General features: G+C 43.8%; 1 protein-coding gene across 4 annotated transcripts; it reads right to left on the bottom strand.

Moving 5' to 3' along the window:
* Positions 1–91: 91 nt before the first annotated feature.
* Positions 92–12,848, bottom strand: rnf217 (ring finger protein 217). 4 transcript variants are annotated; one of them, XM_026999368.3, is made up of 6 exons: positions 11,693–12,848; positions 4,616–4,846; positions 4,280–4,444; positions 3,336–3,537; positions 2,441–2,512; positions 92–2,088 (listed from the first exon to the last, which is right to left on the bottom strand). In XM_026999368.3, the coding sequence occupies exons 1-6, from the start codon at positions 12,557–12,559 to the stop codon at positions 2,009–2,011; spliced, it is 1,617 nt and encodes a 538-aa protein (XP_026855169.2). In that variant the 5' UTR covers positions 12,560–12,848; the 3' UTR covers positions 92–2,008. The 4 variants fall into 4 exon arrangements, with proteins under 4 accessions (XP_026855169.2, XP_026855181.2, XP_081573272.1 ...); XM_026999380.3 differs by lacking the exon at positions 4,280–4,444; XM_081717146.1 differs by lacking the exons at positions 92–2,088; positions 2,441–2,512 and adding an exon at positions 3,734–3,813 and having other exon boundaries at positions 3,362–3,537.
* Positions 12,849–15,030: the final 2,182 nt, after the last annotated feature.

Here is a 15,030-nt window from a genome sequence, read left to right as displayed (position 1 = left end):
GTTTACACGAGGCTGGCACGCATGCAAATGTTCGGCTATTTCAACGGCAGAGTCTGGAGTTGGCATACAAACAAGACAAGGGAGACCAATGTAGCTACACGGCATCGTTTTGGTGCCATGCTATGACATTTTATTATTGGAATGAGACATTTGGCTACTTATTAGCCGGCGCTCGCACTTAAATAAACTCGTCTTGGCATTGCACCTAGGTCTATTTAATCCACAGTTCAACACAGTGAATACAGACATGTATTTGTTGTCTGCTAAAGTGGACTGGTGTGTCTGACTCTGGAGATAAACTGCAGCAGCATAGAAGATTAAAAGAATTTGCGTGGATGTAGGCTACAAACAGCATACACATTACAATGTGCTTTTTTTCTTTCCTGAAACACATTCATAAAAACAAATTGTGCCACTGTCCCATACATACACCCCAATGTAATCTAAATGTAACCTTAAAAGCAGGTGTTTGCAAATTTACCAAAGTGTACAGGCACTCATATGTGGCATGGAAAGTTAAGAAAACCTAAAACATACACTTGTTCCTTATAACATCCAATCCCATTTACCGCTTGTTAAAAGGCACAGAAAGAAGCCCCCCAAATATCAGTACATCAATAATACATCAGTAATACCAATGCAATTGCACAGTCTAAAACCGCAGACAGAGACAGCAAGCCTCAGACGAACGTTAGGCTTGCCCTGTGACCTGTTTCATCTATGATCTATAGAAGTGTAACATGACCTGACAAACAGAGCCCTGCTGCGCGAGAGCATTGTGTGCGAAATTCCCAACACACTCCCTGAGATAAACAGTTACATGAACCCTTCTGCCTGGCTGGGTACATACACATGATTGTCATCACCTTGACAGAGTGCGTTTTCTGGGAGTTCCAATGATTGCCAGAAGTGCCCATCAACCAGTGACAGGCAGATGTTGATAGCGTCTCTAATGGCTTGAGTAAGTGTTTCAGATTGATATGTAACATGCTAAATGCACAATGTTCACAATCTATTCATAGAAATCAACACGGGATATGCGTCTGTGATATTCAATGCAATGTACAGCAAGACAGCGATCAAGAGTTTAAAGACGTGTTGAATAGTGACCCATTTTAAACACACAACACGTGCTATGGCTCCACATATAAAACGCAATGTGCAAATCTCAAATATACTAGAGGTAAAATTAGAAATGTCCACCAGATGAGCTCAAAATCAATCGAAGCATTACATGTAAGAATAAATACGAGATTCTTCAGTATCTAAGTAAGTGGGAGGTCCTTCACCCGCCCGGTTGCGCTGAAGGGGCAGCACCAAAGCTGCAGATGCGTATCTGTCTCGACATAGTGATGGCACGGCAGAGATCTGCCAAGTGGGAGAGCAGGCGGCCACGGCGAACCCCCTGGCAGTCCAGGCAGGGATGGCTCCACCCCCCGCCACGCTGCAGCTGGTCCTACTCCTCGCTGCAGCATCACGTGAGCCGGTGGTGATGGCCCGAACTCCAGCAGAGGTTGGCACGGTGTGCTGGTTCGTGGTGGCGGGGGTGCAGGAGCACTGATTTCTTCCTTCCCCCTCCCTCGAGCCCCTGAGATATCACACTCAATCCATAACCCATCCTTATAAAAGCAGGCTTGTATATTCAGACCAGGTTAAAAGACTAAAATTATATGTTACGCTCAGATGGATTATTCTACACCCCCCCCCCCCCAACCATTTGGCCAGCTATCTTAACAATCTTGCGTGCGTAAAACTGTTCTTGTTTTCAGAATAAGAATGTAATTATATGGCTGTGACTGCCCTTCTGTGCTGCAGACACTCAGCATGGCACCAGGGGCTGCGGCGTGGCGTTGGGTACGAGCGGGGAGGGGAAGGAGTGGTCTGTGTAGACCATGTAGACTTGAGCACATATAGGCAGCAGTGCAATTCAGTGAGCTCACTCTGATTACTCCTGGCACATGTCCTGGTTGGGTGTGTGTGTGTGGGGGGGGGGGGGGGGGGCAGGCTCTCAGCACAGCCAGCGGCCTGTTCCATTGGAGTGTTTCCTGTGCTTCTTATAGATGTAGTAGACAGGGAATGCAAGCAGACCTGGGGAGAGACCAGCAAGATTGCAAGAACTAGGCTCAGTGTGAACGAAAGCTTTATTTCTGGAGTATTTCAATGCAACATTAATGGAAAGCCAGTTTAATGAAGACGCAGCTATGTGCCTTAACACCGGGGAGGGAGGCATATACTGTGTTTGTTTATAAATGCTATGATCACCCAATCCTGGCCAAATGAACTTGGGCTCCAGCAGTGGAAAATAATCAAACACAAAGTTCTTAATATATGAACACAATAGTTAAAATTCTGATATTAGCAGTACAAAATAGCCAAGGACATAAATAAATCCTACACAAAAAACACATAGCCACTGTGGGAGCAAGCAGAAGTGTCTTACCTATGATGAGAGCCAAGGCACCGAGCACCACCAACATGACGATGACCACGGGAGCGACCAGTACTTTACTCACTGTGGAACAAGCAACACAGAGCTTGGACTCACATAGCGCCTAGCAAACAGTAACACCATGGGGCAAAGATGTTATCAAGGGCAATACACGTGTAACTGCATGTCTATAACAAGTATCTGCTGGCATGTGGGCACCGAGTCCCTGCTTGCATGTAGGTGTTGCTTTATGTTAAGCTACAGCCTTGTGTTAAGCTCCAGTGCTTTAACCTTATAGATGCCTGCAGCATGCGTGCATCTCACTTTCTCAAGCAAGTAACACTCCCCCATAGAGCAGACACTGTATTCAAACCATCTTCGTGATTGTGGAGAGTTCCCAGAAATTCATCTTTCCTCACTACAATGGCCAATGCAGCATCAAAGGCGTTTGCTAAAAGGCTTAACAGGAAAAACTGCACAATCACTGACCAACCTAATCTGTATGACTCAGTTGACAGCCCGGAGCTGAGAACTACTGTTCTTTTGTTGGGATCAGAGACAAAACCCAAAAAGGTGGATTCAGCATTTTGAATCCAGAAGGAGTCTGCTGCTGGCACCGGACATGTGCTGAGTCATTTTGTTACAACAGGGCACCGCCCTAGAGAAGCCGACACTCAACAGGGGCAAGCCCTCACACGTGGAGCCTTCGAGCTTTCAAGGTTTTCAAACACACCAATTTCACAGCCGTAAGTCACCGTCTATGGAAAGCGTTGGCAGTAAAACGCCTCAAGATTTATCTTGAAATAAAGCAACTGTTTCAAAGTCTTCTGCAGGGCTTGAGATGTGGTTCAAGCCAAGTTGAGAAATGCCTGTGTGGATGCGAGGAGGATGCACGTGCCAGACTCACCACACACGGAGCCCCGCACCGCACGGCGCAGGTGCGGCCTGTCAGGTAGGTAGCGGTACTTGCAGCCAAACACGCTCAGGTTGGAGGTGTGGTCGCCGAAGAAACGCAGGTGGCGGTACTTCTCACCGCAGCGGTAGCAGAAGTTGGTGTTGCACTGGGTGCAGGTCATGTGATCGCAGCCCTCTGTCCTCTGAATGTGGATCTGGGGGGGGGGGGGGGGAGAGATGACAATGGATGGGCGTGGTCAGGATTTTTCAGCGCTCAGTACCCACATCCATTCCGGCCTTTGTTCTTCAAGGGAGCCTCGGCCGTGGAAAACACCGCGAGCAATTAAAGAAAAATAAAACTCAACAGAAAAGTCAAGTACCAATAAGGATATATCAACTGTAATAACATACACGTCCCAGTATTTTTGGCTCTCAAACTGGTTTGTCACAATGGGACAGCTCTTGCGTCCTTCATCCAGTCCAGGGTTCCCCTAAATGCACAAGCATTATCAGTGTTTACAGTGTACTTTTCAAGCTACTAAAGTGTAGATAAGAGAGAAATGGAACTTCTTGTATAGGCCAGGGTGAGGTTCTGGCAGATAGCTGTTTGTCTGCACTGTGACTCAAAGCAACAGGCATGATTTATGCTCAAAGGACCCTCTGGCATTAAAGCTGCAAATAATCAAGAGTCTCAAAGTTCCATGAGCGTTTAAAACACACCACTGACAGCTGTGTATGAATTTATAAGAGTGAAAGCCGGCTGTATAGACCTGCAATGTCCCGGAATGCCCATCCACTGATTGTTGAAATAGAAAGAGAGAAAGAGAAAGAGAGAGAGAACAAGAAAGAGACACACCCACTTTTCACACTGTTGGTTGTGCACAGCACAATTCTGAATACTGAGCCTCTGAATATTTGCAGTAAATTGTTAGTGTGCGTGTATGTGTGTTGCAGCACCTTGCAGCGCGGGCACTTCTGAGCATTCCTCTGCCCGTGCTCGATGACGCTGGCCCAGTGACGCAGCAGTTTGTCTCCCTTCCTGTACTCGCGGCACTTGAGGCCGTCGTGCCACGGGGCGTGGCACTTAAAGCACCACACAAACAGGCATTTGGTACACTGAATCTTCGGGGGGGGGGAAATGCCGCGTGTTAGTAAACAAGGTTCTACAGCCATGCTTGCTTCACACAGAACGCTCTATGTCAACAGAAACACTGATGTAATGGACAAAGTTGCAGTTTTAAAACGGTTTAGAACTGGTTTAGCCGATTGAAAAGGGGCTCGGACCGGCTATACCTTATACTTGTGCTCGGCCTTTCCTGTTGCCTGCAGGCCCCGCCCCTTCAGTGAGGTGAACATGCTGCACTGTGGACAGGGCTTGGTACCGGAATCCAGCCGGCTCACTTCCTGGAAGTACTTGTACTTGGCCAACTCCTCGGCAGCCAGGTGCGACACGATCACGTTCTCTTCCAGATAGCCGCTGCACTCTGTGATGGGGCATGCGATGTCCACCTGTCCCACAAGGACCTGAACACAGGGGCAAACGACCAGCCTCAGGCCCAATGGGTTGAAAAAGACATCCATCCACCAAGGTTGCTACCGAGTTCTCAAATCGTTGTGATGTTTGTGACTCTAACGGTCAGCTAAGGCTTCTAAGGACTGGTCCAATATATTCGGTGCCAGTTGTCCTACAACCTTACAGAGGAAAACAAAGCGGCATGCTAGATCATCCACAGAGATACTATGGTGGCCTGCTTAGTGGTCTTAAAAAACTGATTACCAACAAATATCACATAAACAAATATCAAATAAAAGAAAATGCTGGAAGGAAAATAGAAAACAAGTAAAAGAACAAAAAAAAAATCAGCTCAAGTAGATTACGTATTCAAATACCCTCTTGACACTTCTCTTTAAAAACTCACCTGGGATTAAGAGCAACACTTCTCTTTAAATACACGTGTGGGATCAAGGAACCCCCTCCCCCTAAAAATTCTCAAAAGTAGAATATGAAGACATATGTCTCAAAGCAGTGTGACCTTTCCAAGTGAACGGCAAACACCTCAGGGATCTCCAAATCATTTGTATTGTTTGTAAACCAGTGAAATCGACTTAGGCTACCCATCAAAGCCAGGCCTCAATGAAGTGTGGCCTTTCTTAATCCAATCTTAATCTTAATACTTTCTTAATCCAAAAACAGCCACATAAAGAATGTCCATCATTAATTCATAGATTTGTCCTACACAATCTGACACATGATTTGTATCACAGGATTCAATACAATGCTGAAATGTTTTTGCACGTCTTCCGAGTTTATCCCTGCAATCCCATGGGAGAGGAAGAGTCCCCGTTTTCGCCAGACAAAGTTTGCAGATGGAGCTCAGAGGTCATTCTGATCATGTAAGACTGGCCAGATGAGGTGTCAAGCACTTTCTAGGGGACCCTGATGAGATCTGACATTCCAGTTAGAGAACTCTCAGTCAGTCATTTGGACCTCTCTGTTCAGCAGTGGGGAAGTAATGCCTCCCCAGGGCCACTCACTGGTTCCCCTTTCTCACCTGTCAACTTGTTATTCTTGCACCAAGATGATCGCTAGCACAACTGCAGAGTGTGAAACACCCTCTCCACTCTGTGAGAAAGAGAGAGAGAGAGAGCACCGCCGTGCCACGGGGGATCCACGCAGGACACTCCGATGTTGTCACCTTAGCATTACGTGTAACACGTTATTACAGATGCTGTCAGGTTAGCATTTAATTGTATGGCCAACATTATTAACTACCTGCAAGGACTGTTCTCACTGCTGGAGCAAAACATTGTTCTCTTAAACAGGTCTTTTTAACAATGGTGTTAGCCAATGAAAGAAGATTGAAAAGAGAATTAAAGGATGAGTTAATATAACTTTCCAAGATTTGGGAATTACCTGAGATTTGAAGCAATTGCAGAACCTAAGCTATCAGACATGGAAAGTGTCGTCATATATCATTAACATTTTCATGGTAACCATTAAGCTATATTTTCACTGTCAGTGTATACTGATATCAACATCCTTAAATGAACAACCAATACCAACTCTGCAGTGGCAATTGTACAAGACTAGTTCAATGTAATGGAATGGTGAGCTTAAACAAACTTAACTTTCAACATATGAAATGTTTCTATACAGGAACTGCTATTTTCGTTTGCTCTGCCTTTGGGTACAGTGATGTCAAACTCCTGGAATTAAATTCAGGGGGACATGTGGCAATACATGCCAGCGTTTGCCAAATGAAACAAAGCTCATTGCACTCTCATCACAACCACAGCATCTCATTTAAAGTTAGTAGGGCGAAAAGAGAAACGTTTCTTGGTCTGGTGGACTGTTTCCAAGCTTAAATAACAGACCCTCCATTTATACAAAAATTTTACAGGCCACGATCGAACTTAACGTGAAGATTTTGGGCAGCTCATCGCCTAAGGCGCAGGGACAGGTTGTGTTACCACTACCAAGGTGCTGTTCCAAGTTCTCCATCTCTCCTGAGTGAGGAGCAAGGCTTTCCCCTCACCCTGTTGATGCGGGATGACGCTAGCTGATCAAGGCCATCATGACAGAGTGTTGCTGATCTGTTGTGTGTGCTGTGCTTTCAAAGGATCAGTGATTGGAAATTCTTGACATTTGTGGTGAGGAAAACAAACAAACATCAAACAATAAACAAAAACAAACATCTAAAAAAAGAGTGTATGGGAATATTATTTTATCCCACTGTGGAAAGAATATTGATATATTGAGGGCAGCATTGTCTATTGCATTTTCTAACAGATTTGATGGACTGGCATATTTAATGGTGAACATTAAATACCACCAAAGTGGATGAAGGATTTCACAGTTCACAAGCATTTCACTACTCATTCGAACACAAGTCCACTTCACTTAATGACCATAGCTGCAGATGAACTTTATCAAACATGGCACCCTTCATTACTGCCAGGAGTCCCTCATACAGCTCAGCTTTGTCTTTCTCTCCCCCCCCCCACAAAACACATATATGTTTAAAAAACCAGTGGAACCAGTTATGAGGGTCACAGGCACTTGATCTGGTGTGACATCTTGGTAAACCAGCAACACAACACTGCACACAACACCCAGAGGACATCATTTTAGCAGTAATCCGTCATATACACTAGACAAAACTATTTAAAAGTATGGACATCAGATTACACTTACACTCTCTCCTTACAGTTCTTGTATACTTTAATCTGTGTTACTTCTCAACTGTAAACATCTTTGGATCATTGAAAAGCACAATGTTCAAAAATTTTTTATTTTAGAACTATTACAATCTATTAGCACTATAAACCTTGCCACTGCATTTCAAATTCTTCTGCATTTGAAGTGTACACTTCAGTTCCAAAATGCTCTGGATAGTGCTAACAGTACCATACACTCAACATGTACTTCAACAGAGCCCCCTACCATGTACCTACACTCACCATGTACTTTAACAGAGCCCCCTACCACGTACCTACACTCACCATGTACTTTAACAGAGCCCCCTACCACGTACCTACACTCACCATGTACTTTAACAGAGCCCCCTACCACGTACCTACACTCACCATGTACTTTAACAGAGCCCCCTACCACGTACCTACACTCACCATGTACTTTAACAGAGCCCCCTACCACGTACCTACACTCACCATGTACTTTAACAGAGCCCCCTACCACGTACCTACACTCAACATGTACTTCAACAGAGCCCCCTACCATGTACCTACACTCACCATGTACTTTAACAGAGCCCCCTACCACGTACCTACACTCACCATGTACTTTAACAGAGCCCCCTACCACGTACCTACACTCACCATGTACTTTAACAGAGCCCCCTACCACGTACCTACACTCACCATGTACTTTAACAGAGCCCCCTACCACGTACCTACACTCACCATGTACTTTAACAGAGCCCCCTACCACGTACCTACACTCAACATGTACTTTAACAGAGCCCCCTACCACGTACCTACACTCACCATGTACTTTAACAGAGCCCCCTACCACGTACCTACACTCACCATGTACTTTAACAGAGCCCCCTACCACGTACCTACACTCACCATGTACTTTAACAGAGCCCCCTACCACGTACCTACACTCACCATGTACTTTAACAGAGCCCCCTACCACGTACCTACACTCACCATGTACTTTAACAGAGCCCCCTACCACGTACCTACACTCACCATGTACTTTAACAGAGCCCCCTACCACGTACCTACACTCACCATGTACTTTAACAGAGCCCCCTACCACGTACCTACACTCATTGGCCACTTATCAGATGCTTCTATCCTGATGGTGCATTTTATAACTGTACAGAAGCCAATCTTTTGGCATTTCCACAAAAAGTCAACCAATCTACTCTCTTATTACTGGTGAGTTTGTCACTACATAAACTTCTGACAGGATATTATCTGGGTGGCAGACTATTCTCACCACATCATTAACAGAGTAGGTACTAACATGATTGTGGGTACTGGGCTGGCATAGTACCCACAGTGTAAAAATGTCACAAGCACATCAGTGACGTTTTTACACTTTTAGTGTGGCCAATCCCTCAAAAATGTCCAGCCAACAGCTTTGCTGTGGTTACCAGTTGAACACTCAAGATCCTGTTAACATCAGCTGTCCTGTGGTCAGGATACTGAAGATCTATTTAACTGCACAGTTAATGTAACTATTTGCCTATTTTATTAAACACCTTAACCCTAGGAACCCTATCTGTGGTATCTGGACCTTGAGGGCTAGGATTTGAATACTTATAATATCCTATGACATCAGTTAACTAACAATGGTTACCAAATCCAAGACATTTGAGGTCATGGGTTGAATACCTCTGGTCTAGAGCTGAATTAAGGACATTCAAATACAAATTGTCCATGGAAGAACATTGGCTATATATGATACATGACATTACATTTATACAGCACCTTCCTCATTACACTTTAAGATCAACTAACCAATGCTTTTACATTCATTCAACACAACAGTGATACAGACTGTAGACTTTAGACTGTAACTGTACACCATTAAGTGTTTCTAATAAAGTGAGTGATGAGTCTATAATCATTTTGGGGCTCCTTGTGTAATAGACCCATTACTCTGCAACGGGTTTGCAGAAAGTTCATTTGGAAGTTGATATCAAAGCTTCCATGGCCTGGAAAACAACACATTTTCACAGGAGTCACAAGGTCCCAAAACAAGGTTTCTGCACGAAAGAAATACTTACCAACCAATAATATATTAATTAATAGACTGCTGCAGCATTAACACTTTTTATACATGTGATTTTGGCTGCTTTTTGTTATAGATTCTAAAAAGTCAGGACTAAGCATGTTTCTGAATATAGAGATGTCATTTCATCTCGGTTCTGAATTAAGACACTTCGATGCTAAGTGCCTGACATTGACAACATTCCGTCCATTTGCAATGCAGACGGCGACGGGCCGAGTTCGGTTTCTCTGAAGTTGTAAATTAGCTGCTTAAATTGGCCCATTGTGCCGCAGACGCTTCTCGCTGCTGTCTGGCTCCAGTCGTAGTACAAACATTAACACATCTGCCCTTCCTTTCGCGTCCCTTTAATCAAGTCAGGCCATCTTCATCAGCACCTCATCAGTCCACACGTTCGTGTTGTAGGCCTAACAGACATTCAGCTAAGCTTTTGGGGCTTTCGACAGACTAGAGGGAACTGCACCTGATCAGCCTTAAGAGAGCAGGACTAAAAGACATTTTATTGGTTGGGTCCTTGCAGTCCCCTTCCTCAAACCTTAAAGCAAAGTGAACTGGTAGGGTAACGATCAACCACATCTGGCTTATATAAACTCAGAGGCAAAGACCTGAACCCAATAAGTACTGTTCATATAAGAGAATGCACAGAAAGCTCAGTGGGGGGGCCTTTATTACATACATCTGCATATGTAAAATGCATGTAAGTAGCAATAAGAAAGCATGATAAAAATCAGAATGGAAACAGGTGTGATCACTTGGAAGTAAACTGCAGAGCCTCTGACCTCCTGGAGCAAAGAAATATACTTCTACCCTAAATTAATGTCTGACACAAAAGCAACTAAATGCATATCATGACCTCATGTAGTAGTGGCTCAATATCAATTTTCTATGACGCGGTTAATTACATGTTGAAAAGGGTCAAGCAAGCCAAGTGTTCCATATAAAGAATACCACACAAAGCAGTAACTGGACAGAAACACAGAACACGCTAGACCAAATAAATTTTAATAGGATAAGGCCCAGAACCACAATAAAAGTCTTAAATCTTCAGGACAAAAGACACAGATATTATTATCACATCAGCCTCTCCCTGACCCCCAGAAGATCATTCATACACGCAAAAATCAGGTTTGGGAGCCAAGCAGCAACAGGCGAGTCTCTGTTACTCAATTACAACAACAACATCCCTCTAGAACGACTACTGGTCTCTACGCGGCCTGCGGAGTGCACACAGAGACCTTCCACTGAACAGCAGAGTAATGTAATTAAGGCCTAGAGAGGCCAAGCTTAGTGATTAAGCAATCAATTACAACAGAGCACAACTTCCAGGGTCCACGCCTATCCCTGCCCACACGCAGCAGCCAAACTACCCATGTTGGAGTCTTTTTTTCTGTTTCTTATCAGATGAATTTCATTAAAACTCATTAGGCTTGCAAAATGCACCATATCTTAAAAAAGGGGCATCACTGTTCCTATTCAGATGTCAGTGACCTTTCACACAAAAAAAACAAAAAAACAAAAACAAAAAAACAACAAGGAAACGAGTTTTGCTTTACTGCAAAGGGCCGAGACACCACATAAGTAGTATTTCTCCAACACCCTTTCTAATGGAGACTTGTAAGAACAGACACCAGGAAATGTATTTGATAGTGGATGTCTGAGGGTAGGGTTCCCCTTAAAACACAACAGACAGAGAGCCTGAGAGAGAAAGAGGGAGATAAGAGGAGACAGAGAGAAAGAATGTCTTGCCTCATTATTTTGAAGTGACCTATGACATGAAGCACTGAGGTGAAATGAAGCATTTTCCAGATAAGTAATGAGTAAATTTAGCATGAAAGTGATAATGTAAATGGCACAGAGCTCAAACAGCAAGTGAGGACATCCACTGTTTTATGTGCAAAGGAAGTGCTCCTGATTACATCAGTTTGCGGCCAGTCAGTATCCAAGAACAAAACAAAAGGTCAATCGGTCTATAAAAGATGCCCTCAATTAATAATTCAAAAACCCTCTTTGGATTTTAAAGAAGGCTTCTAAGTTTCTTATATACTTTCAAGAATAATCTTTGCTAAACAAAGAAGCGTTGCTGTCAAGACTGGCGTTAGTAGTACCTGCGAAGTGATGTACTTTTTCAGACATTCTTCACACACCGCCTTTTTGCAACAGTGTAGTGGTTTGATGTGTTTCTCGTCAAAACAAATCCGACAAGTCAACTGCACGGATAGATTATAATCCGCGTTGTGAACGTTGTTCAACATCGTAGAGTCTACGAGGTCTGCCAGTGTATAGCCCTCTGGGTAGCGCCCCATGTCTGGATTCAGTGATTCATTAGGAGGTGAAGCGGACCCATCTGACGGACTCATGTTATCTAAGGTTCCTGTGTTCTCAGAAGGCTTCTTGGATTCATCGTTGGCAATACAATAGACGGTGCAGTAAACGTGTTCTTCCGACAGGCTTTCATCTCCGCCTTTATTACTCTCAACGTTTCCCTCTGTATCAGAGAGTTCAAGATCTTCTAGATCTAATGACGGGAAGAAATCTGGGAGTTTAGAGTTACTTCCTCGATTAGGGTCGCATCGGGTCCTCCCGTTCTCAGCGAACCTTCCTTGTTCCAAGTTTTGCAAAATTCTTTCCACTTTTTCACGATCTTTGGGACGTTCCACGTTACTGTCATTGAGAACGGAGGATTTCGATGGTCCAAAATTTCTTCTCAAAATGTCCACCGCCAACGTTTTTCTAACAGTTTCCTTCTCGTTGCTTTCTTTACTACCTCTTCGTTCATGTCTGTGTTTGGGAAAGTCCAACCCATCATCCGTGTTTGGCAGCTTCGCTTCGCTGGCATCCTGGCCAAAATCTGTGCTTTGGTTCTCCACTTCACCGGACACCTCAGACAAATTACTGACGGACTCTCCGTCGTAACTAACATAACTAGGCATATTTTTCGATGAGACATTCACACAGGCGAGCTCATCTTCCATTCCCAACTATGAGTCAAGTTCCCATTTGTCAACAGTGCTTTTTCCCAAACTCACAAACAAGACCGCAACTACCATGTCATATACTACTTCCGGGTCCTCTTAAGGTAGAGAAATAAATCCCTGTTGTAGATTACTCCTTACTTTATCCCCTGAGCGTCCGTTAACACGAATAGCTAAACTGAACGCGGTTGCTAATTCAACGTAAACAAAAACCCCTCACCCCACCCCCGAAATTCAGGAGGGACCATGCTGCTCCACAGCTCCGACGGTAGGTAACCTCCGGAGAGCTGAGAGCATATCGGGTCAGACCAATGACAGGCTCCCTTCCTCTGGAGCTAGGCGACGTACCGTAAAATCTGTATAACGAACGCGTTAAAACCGCCATCGCACGACCCCGTCTCACAAAATGTAATTAGGAATAATTAGGGAATAATAATTAGGGAATTGCGATTGTTGTGATTTTACTAATCTGTAGGTTTGTTAAATTTATGAGCCCTAGCAACGAAAAACCATATATCAGCCATTTCCTAGACTTACCTTTCTTCATTTATGTGGGCATTTAAAAGTCAAACTTACAATAATGCTTTATATTTTTGTTTATGTTTTTGCAAGGGCCCATATATATATATATGTGTGTGTGTGTGTGTGTGTGTGTGTGTGTGTGTGTGTGTGTGTGTGTGTGTGTGTGTGTGTTTGTTTTGCAAGGGTTCATATGATCATAAAAAGAAAAACAAATTCCCACTCGACCTCCGGGGGGTCTTTTTCCTCCAAGACTAATCTTTTTCAATTGTTGTGCAGTGAGGTACAGTTTGACCAGTCAAAAACCTTCTACTCTTTGGCCCTGGAAAACTCCATAGTCAATAGTATGTTTTGAGTCACTGTCCTACTTCAAATAAGTTTTTTTAAAATAGTTATTTTGGTTGAATTTAAGGACAAGCTGCTTCTCTGCACTTCAGAATTCATCTTGTGGCTGTCATCAGGAGTCACTTCATGGTGTTTCACATGCCCATCACTTCATGGTGTTTCACAAGTGAGGTGGATTACCCAGCATTAGAAGCAGTTCCTTATTTGCTCTCTGTATTTCTCATTCCATCACCCAGGTACAGATACATCTTTATCTCAATTGTCCATTGTTCCAGTACATGTATCCTTTGTTAACCCTTTTGTTTGCTCGTGTGGGCATGAATGGATGATGCAATAAGCACAAACAAAGGAATCAGTCAGTGCTGTGATAACTACATAGATATGGGAATATATGCATATGTATAGGTGTTGACATTGTTGAATTAAACCTGACATCCTGCAGTTTGACTTCATAGTCCTTCAGAGTTTAATTTAAAATAAAATGAGAGTTCTAAAGCGGCAAAATATTGTGCCACTCTCCAGTGAACTGCTGAGTGGATGCTGAATCATCACCCTGTTCTAAATTGTCGACCCCATTTGTGTAAATAGACTCCTGGGTCTGTGGTGATACGTGTATAAAGAACACAGCAGAGGACATTTAACATATAATGATCTTTATGTAGGAACAAATATGCTCGCAAAGCACATTTCTTGTGATTTCAGAATCAAAGCAAACGAGTCTAGGCAGCCTATGGCATTATTTACATTGTACGCGAGGCAGTCTATGGCAAAAAGCACATGCATTTAAACTGAAGGGTGTGTTCTCCTCTCTCTCTCTCTCTCTGACACACACACACACACACATATATAGTATGTCCATGTAAAGCCATATTATGCAAGTATGTCTTAACAAAATGACACTCTGTGAAAGACCCTGATAGCACTGAAATGGCATGAACAGGATGAGTGTCTGTGACTGCGTGTTAAATTGAGCTCACGCACTGTTGCTGAAGCATGACAGTTGTCTCCCGTGAAGGTGAGACACAAGCTCGTCATTAATTATGAACTTGCCATCGCTTGCCATCAGCCATGCTTGAACACTTGTTCATAGGAGGGGTATATTGAAATACTGGGGGGAGGAGGAAGTGTGGTTGGGGGAAAAAAAAGCCAACACATTGTTTCAGTGAAAAAAAATCTCGTCAGTCACAAGCATGTTTAAATGTGTTCTCTCTCATACTTAGCACGGGTCTCCTTATTGTCCACTTTTTACGTCTGTCACGTGTGGCTTCACACGCCACAACGTCGCTTGGCAGAGAGGCTGGAACTATCCGGAAGGGCTATAGCAGCAGCCAAAGTTGAAATGTATTCTAAATCAGAAGACTCTAATGCTTTTGCTGAGATGAAATGATTTTCGGCCGAGGTAAGCAGTTGCTTACTGTAGGCTTGTGTCTACTGTGCACTGGATAAAATATTACATATCGCATAAACATTTCAGCTGCATATGGGGCCTGTGGCAGGAGGCCCAGGCGAAAAGTGGGAAGGAGTGCAGCCGTCATCAGAAAGGAGCTAGAGAAGGTCCCTGACATCAGACAACAACACTTTTAGGCAAGTTGGAGGCTTATGTTGCT

This window comes from Electrophorus electricus, chromosome 7 (assembly GCF_041902795.1).
Source record: "Electrophorus electricus isolate QZ-2024a chromosome 7, ASM4190279v1, whole genome shotgun sequence".
Lineage (NCBI taxonomy): Eukaryota > Metazoa > Chordata > Actinopteri > Gymnotiformes > Gymnotidae > Electrophorus > Electrophorus electricus.
The sequence above is the reverse complement of the archived record's forward strand: the minus strand, read 5'-3'. Positions and strand labels throughout refer to the sequence as shown.

What these genes read in the sequence shown, in the direction of transcription:
- rnf217 (XM_026999368.3), bottom strand. Translation starts at nt 12,559, where the DNA reads ATGGAAGATGAGCTCGCCTGTGTGAATGTCTCATCGAAAAATATGCCT. An exon ending in AGAAGTGCCCGCGCTGCAAG is followed by an intron (nt 3,538 to 4,279) that starts GTGCTGCAACAC and finishes CCCCCCCCCCAG; the next exon opens with ATCCACATTCAGAGGACAGA. An exon ending in TGCCTTGGCTCTCATCATAG is followed by an intron (nt 2,089 to 2,440) that starts GTAAGACACTTC and finishes GTCTCTCCCCAG; the next exon opens with GTCTGCTTGCATTCCCTGTC.